Raw genomic sequence first — 16,891 nt, 5'->3', positions numbered from 1 at the left:
ACTGCACAGGGACAATCCATTACATAGACAGCTTGTTTCTCAGTTCTGCACAAAACATCAGCTTGCAAGAAGGATGTATCAAGTATGTGAAACTGGGAAGAACACAGCTTTGCACCTCTTCAAAATGGGAGGGGGCGAGGAGTTAATGCCAGGACCAAAATTGCACAAAGGACAGAGACGGTACAAGAGCAGGACTGAACAACACTCATGGTACAGACTCAGCCAAATGGCTTTCTATTTAAATCTGACTGTGAAACCCTCTGAAATCTGCTTTTTAGAAGCCTTCTCTTTGCATCCTACACTAGATTGTACAGCCACATCCACACAAACATGGATCTTTGTTGTGCCACTGCTACTTGTTCCTGGAGAATGCCTGTGCCATGCATCCAGATGAGCCAGGGAGGGGAAGGGGAGGCTGGGGCCAACACTGGGTTGGCTCCAGCAGCCTTACCTGGGGTCCTAGGGGCCTCTTTGGGCTGCAGCTGTAGTAATCCTACTGCTTGGAGCCTGGCTGACAGCCAAATTGTGGCTCCAACTAGCCAGGCTTTAGTTTTGGGTGGCACACACTGTCCATGTGTGCACCATTTCCCCCCCCCTTCTTTTTTTGGCACAAGTTTTTTTGAACCTGGGATCTCCAAGGATCAAAGAACTCCCTTGCTCTGCCACCTTGGAGTGCAGAGAACAGCTGAATGTGCAGTATGTGGTGCCACAAACATATCTGCAGCACCACATACTGCACAGCTGCACTCGTCTGGATGCAGTCTATGTGTGCGTACTCTCTGATACTCTAGACCAGTGGATTCAAACAGTAGACACTTAAATACTTGCAGGCATTCTTCTATCTTCTAGCACAGAATGTGAGACTGATACAAGATGTATATCCATCATCCCAGGAAACCAAATGGCTCATATACCAGTAGGAGGGGGAAGTCTACTCTCTGCATAATTGTTTTTGCCCTTTCTTTTTTTTTTTTTTTTTTGCCTTTCTCAGTCTTATGGGTCAGGTGCTGGTAAATTTTTAGAAGTAAAAATTAATCGAGTAGGGAATGTATGATACTGAGGATAGGGTAAGATTCTGAAATGAGACAGACTGTCACTTTATAGACTACAGAGGGATTCCGTAATCTGTAGGAAGGGTTCAATAGCTATTCACCTGTCCATAATGTGGAATTTCTTCCAGCATGTAACCTTGTACACTGCTCTTCAGTCCCCACAGTCCTGAAGTCAATAGACTTTGATTCATTTGAAAATAGCCGGATTGCAAACATCACTAACTGCCTTCAGCTTTATAGGCTGAACAAAATCTGTGTACCAGATGCCAGATTGCCATCTCTGATTCCCATCAGTCATGTGGTAGAATGAGAAGGAAAATTCAAAATAATCTATTTTGTCTACAAGATCCCAAACCAACCTATTATATGTCCTTTTTACATAAAGCAGTGACACATTAATGTTTAACTCAGTATTTGCTACTTAAGAAATAGTGGAGTTCTTTAGGGGGCAATATTCAGAAGTGGGGTGCCTGTTCACTATATATGCATAGATTCATAGATGTAGGGTTGGAAGGGACCTTGTAGATCTTCTAGTCTGACCCCCTACCTGGGCAGGAGAGAAAGCTGGGCTCAAATGACCCCAGCTAGATTAATGTCAAGCCTCCTCTTAAAGACTCCCAAGGTAGGAGCCAGCATCACTTCACTTGGAAGTTTGTTCCAGATCCTAGCCGCCCTGACTGTAAAGTAGTGCCTTCTAATGTCTAGTCTAAACTTACTCTCTAACAACTATGGCCATTATTCTTGTTACTCCAGGAGGTGCTCGGGGGAACAAGGTCTCTCCCAATCCCCGCTGGTCCCCTCTAGTAAGTTTATAGACGGAGGCCACCAGGTCCCCTCTCAAGCCTTCTCTTGCGAAGGCTGAACAGGGTTCAGCCCCCGTAACCTCGCCTCATAGGGTCTGCCCTGCTGTCCCCAGATCATGCGAATGGCCCTCCTCTGGACCCTCTTAATGCTGTCCATATCCCTCCTGAAGTGCGGCACCCAGAACTAGATGCAGGACTCCAACTGGGGCCTGACCAGATCAACTCCTTGGCCCTGCTTGTGATGCATCTGTGGATGCATGACAAGGTACAGTTAGCCCTACTGATCGTGTCCTTCCATTGTCATCCCATGTTCATCTTGGAGTCAATAATGACTCCAAGATCTCTTTCTGCCACCATGCTTTCGAGAAGGGAGTTCCCCAGCCTATAGGTATGCTGCAGGTTCCTAGTGCCTAAGTGCAGCACCCTGCACTTGTCAGTATTGAATCCCATCCTATTTTCATTTGCCCACCCCTGTAATGTGTCCAGGTCCTGCTGTAATCTGTCCTTCCCTTCTAGCATGCCCACCTCACCCCAAATCTTGGTGTCATCTGCATAACTACCCAATAGTACTTGTCCACCATAATTGATTGAATCCTTGTCCCAGAGCCACTATTATACCTTTGCCATAAATCTGAATTTCTTTCCTACTTAGAATCCCAACTAGACAAGGAATTATGACAGCTGGAATTAATTGGGTACTCCCACACCAGGGTCTCCATGCCTTTCTCCTTTGTGCTCTCACTCTTTTTATTAGAGATGGGGAAGCTTATTTTGCTTTAATTTTAAACCCACTGAAACATTCAGTCACATAACAGAATAGGCTTCATAATGTACCTGTTCTGTTTAGACAGTGAAAGTGGGTTTTGGAGGCAAAATGTTACCGATGTTAGGAAGAAGGCAGGGCAGGGTGACTCCTTTAAAGACTGAACTCCTTCAGAGAGGCATCAGCTTTTTTGTAGACTACAGTTTATTTCATTAGATTCTATGAACTTCTGCTCATAGACGTTAGGTACAGAGACTGGGGTGCTAAATAAAAGGGAATAAAGTCATTTACAGATTAAGGATAGGGAAAAGAAAAGGAAAGAAGGTGACACTGCTGAAAGAGGGGTAAGTGGGTTGAAGAGATGTAAGGGGATAAACAAAGTAGTTATCTTACTAAGGGACATGGGATTATGAAAACTGTGGCAGGCCAGTAGGGGGCGCTCCTGCGTTAAGCCACCCACCTCCCTGTGCCCGGCCACCTTCCAGGCTCCGAATGCCTCCCTAGGGGCGCCTTACGTCTGGCTGACCCCCTTCCTGGAGCACACTCGCTAGCCTGGGGGTAATGTAGCTGCCACCACCCCGAGAAGGGACTCTCTCGGCCCTCTGTCCTTGGGGAAACAGAGGTCTAAAGTCCTACAGGTACTCGACCCAGTACAGGCACTTGGGGCACTTCCCCAAGTCAGGGGGCAAAAAGTAAAGTCTCCCTTAGTCTGCATAATTTAGACCCACCCCTCAATAAGTCTCCCAAACTGGTCACAAAGGAGGACTTTATTGGTTACAGGGGTAGGGTGAAAATAGGGTACAAGATTGACCAATATCCTAGAAATCCTAAAGAGCAAAAACAGTCTGGCTGAGGTAGCCTTTTGATCATGCATCTGAGTTACTGCCAGCTAGATATCTAATCAGATCTTGAGTAGCTTACTCACACGCTTCATCCAGAGGCTGGTGAAATTTCCTTTTGGAGGCAGGCTGTTTCTAGCTCATGAGTTTTGGGGGAGAGAGCCCGTTTCAGATGGTAAAGCTCCTCTGAGTCCCCCGCATGGCTGCTGCCCCTTCCTCCTGGGCAGTCTTAACTTATATATCCCCTGTGACCTCATTCACCTGGTCCAGTGGAGGCCAGCTCCGGTTGGCTGTTGGCCAACCAATTTGAAATACATCAGTAGTTGCTGGGCAGACTCCAGTCCACCAGGTAGATGCCCCTCACCCAGGTAGCCGATACCAGTCAGGTAGGCAGAGCAAACAGGTTTCCCCCCTCCCTCAGGAATGTAGCCAGCTCAGGTTACCTAAAAAGATAGGCTGAAGTGTGTCCTCTGCTGGGCTCATCCTCATCAAATGGTCACAGCACAGAGATTTATTCACATTGTCACCGGGCAGAGATTTTGGGGAGAAACCAAGGTGGCTTTCTGCCACAAAAACTATTCCAGGTAATGGGCTAAAAATCCACAGTCTCTGTTCAGACCATACTTAAGACAACACAGTCTGTGGGTGATTTCTTGTTCTGTAATCTCACGCTCAAGTTATTTTTTTCAGGTTTTGTTGTTTAAGAACACAGCTAACTGCCTCTCTCAGCACTGAAGCTGTCACCTTAATATCCCACCTCCTCTTTATGTGTCATCAAAAAAGGAGATAACATTACAGGAGGAAGAGAAGCACTGTTTTGGAATTTTAGTTAATGTGGGATTTTTGTGTTCACAGACACTTATCTGCCTGTTTCCTGATGCTGTGTCACATGACACTGCTTTTAAAACCATAAAGCATTGGGAATGGAAATATCTTGCACTTTGTGCAACTAAAAACTCAAGACAGATTAAACTAGAAACTTTGCATGTTCAAAGATGTTGAGTCTCACTATACATGGCAGGCTGTGACAAAAGGATGAATAATTTCTTTTAAAGAGGCAATGTCAGTGTAAAGAGAATTCTCTTAGTGTTCCAGAGATAATGATAAGCAGACTTAGTATATGCATCTTCCTTCTTTTGTTTTAAGACATGTATATACTGAAGTCCATTGAATTGGTGCATTCACTTGTAGTGAAACGTGAATGATGTGAACAATTCCCCAATGCACAAAGTACTTACTTATTAGAAAATATTATGAAAAGAGAATGTACTCTCCATGTGCAGTAGCTTCTTTTTATAACCTTAATTATAATTAAGATAGCAATATAACCCGCATCTGAATACCTTGGGCTCATCTGATTTTACAAGCTAAGCAAGCTCGGATCTGGTTAGTGTAACAATGGGAGATCATGATATAAGCAATAAGCATATCTCTAAAATAAAATGAGTGGCTAAAATACTCTGAAGAGGCCACCAGCCTAACTCGCAGGTTCCAGTCTTGTTTACTGGAGGAACTCTAAAATTAGAAAGTAGATTGGGTGGAAACAGTTGTGTTTTATTTCAGTAGCATCGAGAGATCTTAACTGAAATAGAGGTGCTGTACAAACTGTTGTACACTAAGCACTGTACAGACCTGAGAGATTGTTCCTTCTCCCAAGGGCTTAGGCAGAGGAACAGAAGATGCAGAAGCATGAAGATATGGCCAGAGAAATCAGAGGTAAATGTTACAATAAGGACAGACTGACTCTTAATCCATGCACACTGCCTTCAAAAATAGCTATTTCTGGAAAAAAGGGAATTTTCCTTGTAAACAATTGAAGACTGAACTCTGCAGAAAGAAACTGGGAGTGTCTGTTGTCCATCATGCCTGTTGACTATCCTGGGGGCTTGCAAATGGAGGTGTGAAAGTACTTCAAAGAAATTAAGTTTTAAGATCATGAAGCCTGCTTTATTGCTTTTCATAGTCTATGAAAAGACTGTGGATCAGTCCCTCAGTCCTGGTTGACTGTCAGAATGTCAGGATTGTCAGAAGTACAAATATTTACACATTTCTAGACTTCTCAGTGGAGAAATTCATTTTTTAAATTATATTAAAACACTATCCAGGATTTTTCCTTGCTGCTTTGTGTGTCAGTATAAGAAGTAACAAACTAAAATAAACCTCATCAAAGCAAATAGTAAAGGTTGTGTGTGAAACTAAGGTACACGTGATAGTATTACTTAACTCCTACCTAACTACAAGGAGTTAACTTGGAGGTTTGTTGGGGCAGGATAAGAGGGGAATGAAGAAGAAATTATTGAGAAAACCTTGAGGAAACTATGGACCAGAGAATATCCCAGATCTGGAATATAAGCAAACTAAACTATTGGTAGCCTAGCCCTGAAATCAAAGGAGAAAATAAACCATCAAAGTTCAAATTTTAGTAGGTGGGGAGCTGTACCGTAAGAAGGTGTTGTTAAAGCTATTTGGAAATTGCATTTCTGTTATGCAGAGGCTCATTTTAAGAAAAGCTAATCCAGACATACACTGAATGACACAGATCAGTCACGATCTTTGGCTCTAGTGATTACTAACCAGGACACGGTGCCAAAAGTAAAAACTAACTAAGGAAATGCCTTCAGGCAAAATGAAGTAGTTAAAAGAACCATCGTACCTGAAACTCTCTGAAATGCGGAGGGCAACTGGAGGAAGTGTAAACAGCGCTTCATTCCATATCTATAAGCAACGTGTTACAGAAAAAAGGAAGACAGTCAGTCAAAAGGCAGTTTTATTTCTGACAAAAGTTGGTATTGAAGAGCTTAATGGGGTGGTTGTTCCTGTTTTTGCTTTAGTAAACTCAAACTTAAGAAGCGAATTATAAAACCATGTTATATCAAGTGTAATTTTGAAATTTCTGTTAAAAACATATTGCTCATGTCTCAATAGTTTAAAAAACAGAGTACAGAAAGGAGATGAAAATCTAGTTTATGAATTACACTTCAGCTTTATCTCAATCTTACAGATTTGAGAGGCTGAGTGACAAGGGTCCAGGAAGCGATTTGAATCTAAGTGGGGAAAAAAATACGCTAAAACATCCATAATTAGCTCTTGGCAAAGCAATTAGAAATTGACAAGCAAAGGAAGTCACCCAGCCTAGGCTTACACTGACACTGTCCACATGCTGCAGAATTGAGAATACTAAGAGAAAGGACATTTTAGGCCTCTTTAAAAAAATACATAAGAAGAGCAAGCTGCTACAATAATTTTAGAAGACCTAGAGGAGAGCAGGCTTTTTTCAGGAGAGTAGGCTTTTTCAACTTATTCTGTAATTTTCCCGGTCCTCCAAAGATTTAAGCCCCTAGGAAAGTTCCTTGCCCTAACACTAAAATTAAAAATGAAGGAAGATGGAGTTTCTTAACTTGGAATCATAAAATAAGTAGATGATCCAACAGAATGGGTGCACTCTAGTAATCTTAAAAAACATAAAATAAACCTCCGTATGCAGCCAAATGAATTCATGTAGATTATTATTGCCATAAGTGCCACTAAAAAAAAAAAAAAACACTGTGGAAAGTAATCAAGACCATTAGCACACAGGGAGGGCATCTATATGTGTGTTTTACTGTGGAGTTGACTAATTAATTAGCTCTACAGTAAAGCATCACCATCTACACATGTTGGTATACTGTTGGGACAGTACTATCTTACAGTGGATTATTTTACTGCATTAAAATGCACATGTAGACAGTGATGAGGGGCACAAATTGTGCCCGGTCAGCCTATCTGGCTGGGGCTGTGCTCTGCCCCACCTCAGATTGCTGCTATCCTGTGCACACGTGTAGACACTGCACCCAGGAACAGTTCATTCTGGCTTAAAGTGCTCTGGAGTTTATTGAATCACACTAGTTGTACATGTAGATGCACTCAGGGTATCTGACACAGAATATTCTTAAGCTTTTTAATAATTTAAAGGGAAGCTCTTTAAAGGTGCTTAATCACCAGTATGGTGATCCCTAAAGTATCACACAAGAAAATCTGAACATTTTTGATAAGGTTCAAAATTCTGCAAAAAGGGCCAGAAATATTTGACGTGGGCTTCAAATGAACCGTGGCACTCAGCGAAGCTGTTCAGGCATAAAACCAACCCGAAATGACAGATCAAGTCAAATAAAATAGTCCAAGTTAGCAGCATGGAGAAAAAATAATATCTTCCTTGATCAAAGTAGATATAGATTTCTTTACAGTGAAAAATGTTTAACTCATTTTTTACTGAGAGAAACTTTTCAAAAGATACCACAGATAAACAGATGCTAGTGCATACACATATTTGATTGTTCTCTTCCCAGACTTCCTCTCTGATTTTGTTTGCTCACAGTATCCTACTATAAAAATGGTGGATAATCTTGCTTCTTGTCTATCAATGTTGATGTTGATTTATATATTATTTTTCAAGTGCTCAGAACCCACAGCAATGGGTCAGGTAAGTTCCCAAGATATATGAATAGCATTTGACCTTCAAATTTGACTTTCAAATTCTTGTTTCACTATTAACTTGTGCTGGATTTTGACTTAACTGTGCAAAACATTTCATAAGTGCGCCATTTGAATTGCTGATCATGGATGGCACTCTTTTTAAGTCAATGCACATTTAAAAATGTTTTATAGAGAGCAGTTAAAATCCAGCACAAGTGAACAAGTTATCTGGTGGCCTGTGTGAAATGTGTTGGCCTCAGGCAAATTCCAGTACATACAGTTGCAAACTTCCAAAATACCTAATCTTTATGTTGCTTGGAATCTTAATGGTGCAAGATCAGAAGGCCTTCTGGGTCACTCAGGTGGTCTTCCTAAGTAAGAGATGAAGCAGGTCATCAGAACAGTGGAAGGTCAGAAAAGGAAAAAAACTTGCATTATCTAAACTATCCTTAGAATAAACAAAGACAGGCTTTTTTCCAGCCTGGAACCTGCAGTGAATGGAGTTGTGAAAATAATTGATTTTTTTCAGTTTGCTGGCTGAATAAAAAGCTGGTGGGGGCCGGGGGAGGGGGTTAAAAATATTTTAACTTCATGAATTTGTTTTTGTCCTGCTCAAAACTGACTGGAATGACTCAGTGTCTGTTCACTGGACCTCGGAAGGCAGGGTAGATCTGCCCCTTTACAGGCTAAATAACATGTAGGTAGAGAAAGCACAAGTTTGGTGAACCCAAGTTTACTTCATCAGATGCTGTGAAAGGATATGCAAAAACCAGAGCACAAGACAGACCTCCAATCTTATTCTGTAAACTCCTGCATGTGAGCAAACATGTGTTCCTCCTGGACCTTGTCTGTTCTCCCTTCCCACCTCACCTCCCAAAGAGAAGAGACAGCAGAGAAGCAAGCAGCCCAGGTTTTGTTTCCCTGGGCACTCTCACAAGCTAAGAAGAACCTTTAAGGACTCTAGGCTTTCAGCTTCTAAAAGGCTCTGCTTGGTGGCTGAAAGACCTTCAACATTACGTTATGGAATCCAGAATGCAGACTCAATTGCATGAAAGCCATAGGACTGCACAACACCTGGGTGGTTAGTGGCAGTAATGCCGGGATTCCTTGACAAGTTCTCAGAAATTGGCTCGCTAAGAGGATCATTAGTTTCCCTGGTGTGGACCAGGTACTGACAGCTGGCGCGACATGAAAGCTGGTTCACTGCTAAGCTTCTAAAAGGAGACCCTTTGGTGAGCCCTTTCCCAGGCAAGTTTACAGGGGTTAAGAATTTCGCTGGAAAAATTGGGATGAAACTTCTGAGTTGGCAGCTAGAGGCCCACACGGTAATTTTGGGTATCTTCTGGAGCTCTTAACCCCTGGATTGTCTGCACATGAATATCTTAAAGTGGTTTCAAACACTTGTTATGCAGCTCAAAGCTCTGCCACTCCTAGGCAGGATTATCTCTGATCTGCACTTTCCAGCTTCTGTTCCATAAAGGTTTGACCACTGCCTACAGACATGAATGACTGGTGCCTCCCAAGACTGGGGGAGCACCATTTGTAGTCAGCGGTGAGCAGTGAGTGGGGACCATGCAAATGTTGTTGTCGTCAAGTGGGGACCACCCGCAGATGCTGGCAGAGATGTCAGCAGTGTGGTGGTGGGGGGAGAGGTGGTGGCGAGCAGGGACTACCTGCAGAGGCCACTGGTGATGTCGGCGGTGAGGGGGAGGAGGGGTGGCAAGCGGCGCTGCCTGCAGAAGCTTGTGGCTTCGGCAACAGCCAAACTCAGGGGGACCACGTGCCCCCCTGGTCCCCCCCTACATGTCACCTATGCCTACAGATGTGCCCCCCAAGCTGAAATCCTCTAGTATCCCAGGATCTCTCACCCTCAATCACAGAGCCTGTCCTGGCTCACCAGCTCTCTAGTGGCAACTCACAACTACAGCTCCTAGCCCTGCCTCTGCTCACCAGGCAGAGGTGAGTGGCAAGTGGAAAGTCACAGCTGTGCAGGTGAGACAAGTCACACAGTGGCAAGGGAGGACAGCAAGGGTGTGTCTACATGTTGCCATAAAGTGGTGTTGCTACAGCGCCATGCTTTAATATTTCCTTTTGGAAATGCTATAGCATGGCACAATACAGGTGGTTACTGAGCCCTGCACGGCGCACGGTTAGATTTTGCCGCTGCATCACTGTCGCATGCTATACTGGAGGAGTGCACTGCTACAGTGACGTAGGTATAGACCCACATGATCGCTACACTGCCATAGCGCGCTGTATGGCAACATAATGCATCGCTATGATGTGTAGACAGCACCATAACAAGACTCCTGGCGGCTCCAGGCAAACTTTTAGTATCAGCCCCCTTCACTAGAGATAATGATAATTATCAGACAACAGGAAAAAAATTACAGATTTCCCTCACTTTATGATGTACATGCGTTCCTGGAAAATGGCGCATAACTTGAATTTGCATAAAGGGAACCCACTTTACAATGTAACAAATAGGGATACGTTCCGGGACCTCAATTGTACTGACCCCCAGACCCCATTTCTACCACTTTTACAAGATTGTTTTGGTACTCATCAAGAGCAGACAGCACACACAAGCACAGGGCACTAGCATCATGGGCATACAGAAACACGTGCTGCAGACAGCAAACAAGTAGTGCAGATCCACACAGGAGACTATATTTTTGTGCATGTCACTCCCGCAATGCCCTGCACAAAGCAGCTGCTTGTGTGCTTCCACTACACTGATCGCATAAGAGTGAATTTACCTTGCATATACCATGGGCGACTGGGGCACCAGATCCCTGATGGGAGAGGGGGGTTCCCCCTATGGCTGATCACTGAGCCAGCAGCAAAACTGGAAGTGCACTACCACCGGCACTTCTGGTTTTGCGGCCGGTGCTTACAGGGGGTGCACAGCCAATCTCAGGGGGTGCACGTGCACCCGTGTGCACCCCCTACACATCGCCAGTGCATATAAGGGGTGTACATCAGGGTCTGGGGGAGTGCCTGTTCACCAGAGCGCCCCAAGGGATGACAAGGTCAGACGGTCACAAACTCCTGCAAGACTGTTTCAGGCTGGACATAAGGAAGAACTTCTTTACTGTCCGAGCCCCCAAGGCCTGGAACAGACTGCCAGGAGAGGTGGTGCAAGCACCTACTCTAGACTCCTTTAGAAGACATTTGGAGGTTTATCTTGCTGGGATCCTTTGACCCCAGCTGACTTCCTGCCCCCGGGGCAGGGGCTGGAGTCCATGATCTTGCGAGGTCCCTTCCAGCCCCAATGTCTATGAAATCGCTTAAACACATTGACTTCTCGGTATAAAAAGGGTCCTTGCGTAAGTGTGAACTGGTACATAGAGAACGCGCATAAAGCGAGGGAAGCCTGCATTCTTCGGGGGCCCCGCTTTCTGTCTGTGCCCAGCCCTGCGCGTGGCTGTGCCCGGAGCGACTGCTCCCAGCTGCACGCCGGCCCCGAGCCGGCTCCGCGGCCGTGCGCTCAGAGCCGGGCGGGGCGGCGGCAGGACGGCGCGCGCCGGGCTGGGCGGAGGGAGGAGCAGGTGCCAGGGCGTGGCCGCGGGCCGCTCTCCCGAGCCTCTTCTCCCTTTCTTCCAGCAGAAGGAGCCACTTCTGTGGAGAGAGCGAGCGGGGACGGCGGCGGGGAGCGCGCCTGTGTGGCTCCGGGCTCAGACGCACGCCGCCTCTGTTTGTATACAGTGCGCTCTCCAGCCGGCGGCTCCCTGCTCCGCTCCCGGCATTGTTCTCCGCCCGGCGGCCGGCGAGGAGCCTCCCCCGACCCGCCCCGGCCCGGCCTCGGCCCCGGCCCCGGCCCCGGCCCCGGCTCCTCTCCGCGCGCTATGACTGACTCGCAGCGCTTGGGCTGCGACCTGCTCTGTCTCATCCCGGGATATTCCTCTCGTGGCCGCCGTCGCTGCTAGGGGAGAGGCAGGGCTGAGCCACCAGGCAGAGAGAGAAGAGCGGCTCCGCCTGCCAGGCTCCTCCGGGGAGAGGACGCTTCGCTGCCAAGGCGCCCGGCGGAAGGCCCCTTCTTACCCCTGGGATCGGCCCCGGGGGGGCAGGAAAGGATCATGAGCCGCCTGGTGGGCGCCTGGCTGCTGCTCGGGCTGAGCTTGGGGGCGCCGCGGATGGGCGAAGGTAGGGAAGGGCCGGGCAGCGCGGGGGATGCTCCAGCCTGGCGCCGCGGAAAGTGATGCCAAAGTCGGGCGCGAAGTGCGGGGGGGGCGGCGCGACGGGCAGTGCTGGCTCGGAAGCAAGTCGGGGGACGGGGTCTGTGGGGGAGGGGGGGAAGGATGCTCCTTCAGAGCAATCCCGGGGAGCGGCGGGGATAACATCCGCAGAGCTGTCTGCCCCCCCCCCGGTCTTCATTTTTGTTTGGGGGTGAAAACCCGGAGCAGTTTGCAAACACATAAACACATCCAGGGGCTCGGAGGAGGGCTATGGTAACGAAGAGCCCCGTCCATTTCCCTCCTCGCCGCCTCTCCTAACTAGGACAGGCTCCCTCGGAGATGTGCAGAACAGCCGGGGGGAGGCTGGAAAGCAACTTCAAGAGCTGGGGGAGGAGGAGCGGCTCTGCATTTCCCAGTAGCTCCGTATCTATATTTATATAGCGCTGTATTATCCGAGTCCTTGTTAATGGGGCGGGGGGTGGGGGGGGGACGTTCCCCCCTCTAGTGTTGGAAGAAAGTTGAGGGAGAGCATCTGGTCAGGAGCTCGCGGACCTGAGGAGGGCTGGGGTCATGAAATAGCAAGTCTTATTACAGGGAGAAAGAAAGCCAGGGCTGGAGGCGGCTGCTGCCGGGGAGGGATCTCGGCCGATGCCGGGCGCTGCTGCTGAGGTCGTTGCGGGGGGGGGGGGGGGGCGCAAGCGCGAAGCTGCCTGCCAGCCCCAGGCGGCGTGGGAAGGGGCAGAGGGCATCCCCCCCGCATCTGGGGGTTGGGGCTCCGCTACCTCCCATTGCCCCCGCCCCGACCCTCGGGACCCGGCGCGGCCGGAGCTGCTGTAGGTGTCGGCCGGGCAGCTCCTGTGCGCGGCCGCGGCGCCCTCCCCGCGGGGCCCCCCGAGCCCCCAGCCCTCTGCTCCCGCGCCCTCTGCTGCAGCCGCCCGCGGGGTGGGTCATTCCCGCACCGCCGCTCCCTCGGCCCGGGGGGAGCAGCGAGCTCACGGCACGGCATGGCACGGCACGGGGGGGACACGCCAGCCCAGCCAAGGGCTCGGGCATCAGCCTCGGAGTCTCCTTGCTTCCTTCCCTCTCTGGCAGCTGCCTGCTCCAGAGCGCCTGGCAGCGTCTGTCCTGGGAGAGGAGGACGCTTAGTGTAGTGCAAAGCGGCTCCCCCTCCCCTACCTGCAAGCTTTAATTACAGAGCCTCCTCCAATACCTTCCCATGCAAAGTCTTGATAGCTCCCGAGCGCTGCCTGAACTTGTCAGCCCTGGTTTGTATCCAAGGATTCTTCTATTCACATGCCAAAAAAATAAAAATAAAAAAAAAAAGGAGAAAATGTCCTTTGGGTTAATACACTGGCAGGCACAGGAAAGGTTTCTCCCTTCTTTTCAGCAGCTATCCATGGACCTAGTACGATCTTGGCATGCATCTGGCTAATTTCATTAAGGTTTGGAGTCGGCTCTCTTTATGAATCATATTTTGGGGGGTTTAAAATTAAACCAATGGATCAGTCAAATTTGAATATTTTATTAGCTTGTCAATTATTCAGCGCCGCGGGCTCTCCAAATCCAATAAGAGTCCGTATGGTTGCAGCAACCATGTGATGGCTTATGCAATCTGTCCTTGTACCTGCATTTGGTGCCTGAACTCTTGTCAGCAAAAGGTGCTGTATCCGGCAAAGTCTAAGCATTTCATAAATAGTTTGCCCTGGAATTGTACCTGAGTTGGACTAATACATATCTAAGAATATTCCCATCTTTACTTATGGTGTGTGTGCGTGTGTGTGTGTGTGTGTGTGTGTATACACATTTTTAAATTAATCTAATCACTTTTTCTCTCACCTGTTTTGGAGAGACAGGTTCCCCATTTCCCCTTAACTACTTAAATTATAACAGTTAACTAAAAGGCTTGTCCTTTACTTTAAAAATGTAATAAAAGCTAATTATATTGAGTCATCTTAAAATGATGAAACCAAATAAAATGATTTTAGACAGATTTGATATATTGGTTTAATTTTGCTGGCTGTCGTAGCATTCTAATAGACTCTGCCAAAATTATGATGGGTACAATCATTTCAATTACTTACAGCAGCTTAGAAACCATTTGAAACTGCTTTTCAACTTTTTTTTTAATCTGTTTGATTCAACTTTACCTTGTAATCAATAAACATTAACTTGCAAAATGAAAACATGTAGTCATGTCATCACTGCAGTGGTCAGTTCTCTTCCTGAGCTCTTTTTGGGTCAGTTCCAGCTGTAGACTGAAATGTAGTAGTACAGTTAATTGCAGAGCTGTTTGCTAGTCTACCATTGCATTGTGCTGGTTTATTTTCTATAGACCATTATTACAAAGTTAGACTACTTAGAAAAGTAGACTGGTATAAAGTATAAACCTCAAGTTTTTAAATGGGATCTGACAAGTGGGGAGACATTTCAGATTTGATATCCACTCAGCTTGCAATGTCTAGTATTTAGGCTTCACATATGCAGCATAATGGTAAATCAGGGAGGTATATTTAAAAATAGCGATGTAAACTAGTAAGTATTGAGTCATCACAATATAAACATTGGATATGTTTCTTCCATTGTCACCAGCCAGACAGATTACATCTTGATACAATAATCTGATTTTCAGAGGTGTTGTTATATGCAAATATATGTACACTTCAAGAGTGTTGTGACCTATAGTACTTAGCTTGCAAGAAAGATGATAATTTTTTAAAAAGGAGGTAGTGTACCTTTTGATATTTTTAAGCGCAAGAAGTTTACCATTATTGCTACTGCTCTTCTTTCTTTAAGCTTTCACATAAGCAAATATGTTCTGTCATTTATTGGCCATCCAGCAGACACGATAAAGAAGAGATCTTATGGTGTAGTAGATGTAGTCAGTCTTATCTGTAGAATCAGCTTAAGCTTCTCTGTCCTGTTTGTACCTATTTTTAGAAATGTAAGAGTAATTTTAAATCTAGTAACTGACCAGTGACAAAAATGTTATGTTTTATATGTCATCATAAATGATCAGAAGACTTAACATTTAAAGGAACTTAAAAAAAAAATTATAGGGTTAATAGTGAATAGTGGCTTGTAGTTTATATTGTGTATCCACTTCTGAATTGCAATAATACCCTGAAGAGAATCTGCATACATGATGTTTGATATTCTCAATATATATTTGTCCTGTGTTTGGGTAAGTAAGAATTTGTTTAAAAATATTTTTAAACAGATTCATGTTCAGTTTGATGAAACTCTGAAATGCCTGAAGAAAAGTATGAGAGGCAGGGTGTTTTTGGTAATGTCCTTTATTAGATTAAGTGTAAAGCTGAGAGAGATGTTGGGAAAGCGTTTGGGCATGCATATGGCATTGTTTGTGGTTCTACGCTGCTTTAAAACTGCCTGTTGTTGATCAATTGATAACTCACCAAAAGGTGTCACTATTGTTAACGGAGACTATGTAAAACATGCAGGAGTAAGTCCTCCACCCAAAAATAAGTCATAATCAAATAGGTAAGTTGGGGGGAAGGTTGACTATTTACTTTTATTTTACTTTTATGTTAATATTTTACAATTGCTTTAGCTGTTCCAGATACAGATATTTCATGTATGTTTTATGGTCCATTTTCAAGGGGAACATCCCAAACACATTCAGTCCACAGCCAATCATTTGTTGGAATTAGACACTAAGTTGTACAATGCTCCTTGAAATCAAACAGTTTCTGTTAAGAGTTGCTTGAATCCTTATTTACACTGGCCGTGGATAGCATTAGCAATTGTTAAAAAAGTAATGTTTCTGTCCGTGGTCTGTGATTCTGAGATAAAATAATTCTAAATTTCCAACAAACTCCTTTAACTACGTGTTTTCTCTATTACAATGTGAACATTTATTCTGATCAAGTGCTTAGAAGCTTCTGTAAAGCGAGCTACTATAGCTGGAATCAGAGGCATGATGCAGATGGAACATAAGAGATTAAATTGTAGAACATGATTATTCAGATATAATACCAAAAGGCCAGAAATATCACAGACGTTTCTTTTAGATTTTTGTTGTCTTCTGTCTTGGTGAACCTTTTTTTCACCTCTGGACAGCATCCATTTGTCTACAAATAGCTGACAGTGTGACTTAGCATAATGATTTCTCCCTGTTCTTGAACAGGCTGCCTTTGTATTCAAATTCCTGTTCCTGGTAATGTAGTCTTCAGAATGCATATAGCAGGTACGCTATTGTTCCTTGCTACAAATCTTAGTTTTGGACAACAAATTAGGTCAAACCCATTAATTGTTCCACTGGGAATAATATTTTAAAGACTGATAAAGAAAAAGGAAATGTTAACCAGGTTTTATTTTAAAATATAATCTGTGAAGGATCTCATATTCTTCACCATTAACTCAGTAGTAGGCTTGCTCCTCTCTCTCATCTGTAATGTTCTTACAGTGCATGTCTCTATGTCAAACTTCCACAAGCTTAAGAGCCAACAGTGGTGCCAAAATCTTACAAAATGATCATAGGGTTTCATGTAGTTCTGAGAGTGATTTTTGGCTTGTTTGAGGGATGCTTGAGGCTTGGCTTCTTATTGTGTCAGACTGAACATAGACATTTTGGAGGGCTTGGGCCAAGTATCAACACCAAGGCTAGGTACTGACATTACATTTTTACTGGTATAAGTGATGAGAAACTGGTTTATACCCATAACAGAACAGAAGTTCAGTGCACACAGACTGATTTAAAAATGGTGGAACCGGGTCCAAGATTTGTCCCCTCCTACCAAAGGGTGAATCTGTGTTCTGTTCATAACCAATCTAAACTACACCAATT

General features: G+C 45.3%; 1 protein-coding gene across 4 annotated transcripts in view; it reads left to right on the top strand.

Moving 5' to 3' along the window:
- Positions 1 to 11,498: 11,498 nt before the first annotated feature.
- EDIL3 (EGF like and discoidin domains 3) overlaps positions 11,499 to 16,891 on the top strand; it is a 462,394-nt gene continuing 457,001 nt past the window's right edge. For 2 of the 4 annotated variants that reach the window (XM_090038215.1, XM_090038212.1), the window contains exon 1: positions 11,501 to 12,055. In XM_090038215.1, the coding sequence (XP_089894341.1) occupies positions 11,989 to 12,055 (67 nt within the window). In that variant the 5' untranslated portion in view covers positions 11,501 to 11,988. Of the gene's footprint in view, positions 12,056 to 16,891 lie in introns of all 4 variants that reach the window. The other 2 variants (XM_090038214.1, XM_090038211.1) reach the window with 2 other exon arrangements.

Source organism: Crocodylus siamensis, chromosome 3 (assembly GCF_052110815.1).
Source record: "Crocodylus siamensis isolate JL-2025a chromosome 3, ASM5211081v1, whole genome shotgun sequence".
Lineage (NCBI taxonomy): Eukaryota > Metazoa > Chordata > Crocodylia > Crocodylidae > Crocodylus > Crocodylus siamensis.
This window is presented reverse-complemented; position numbering and strand designations above follow the sequence as displayed.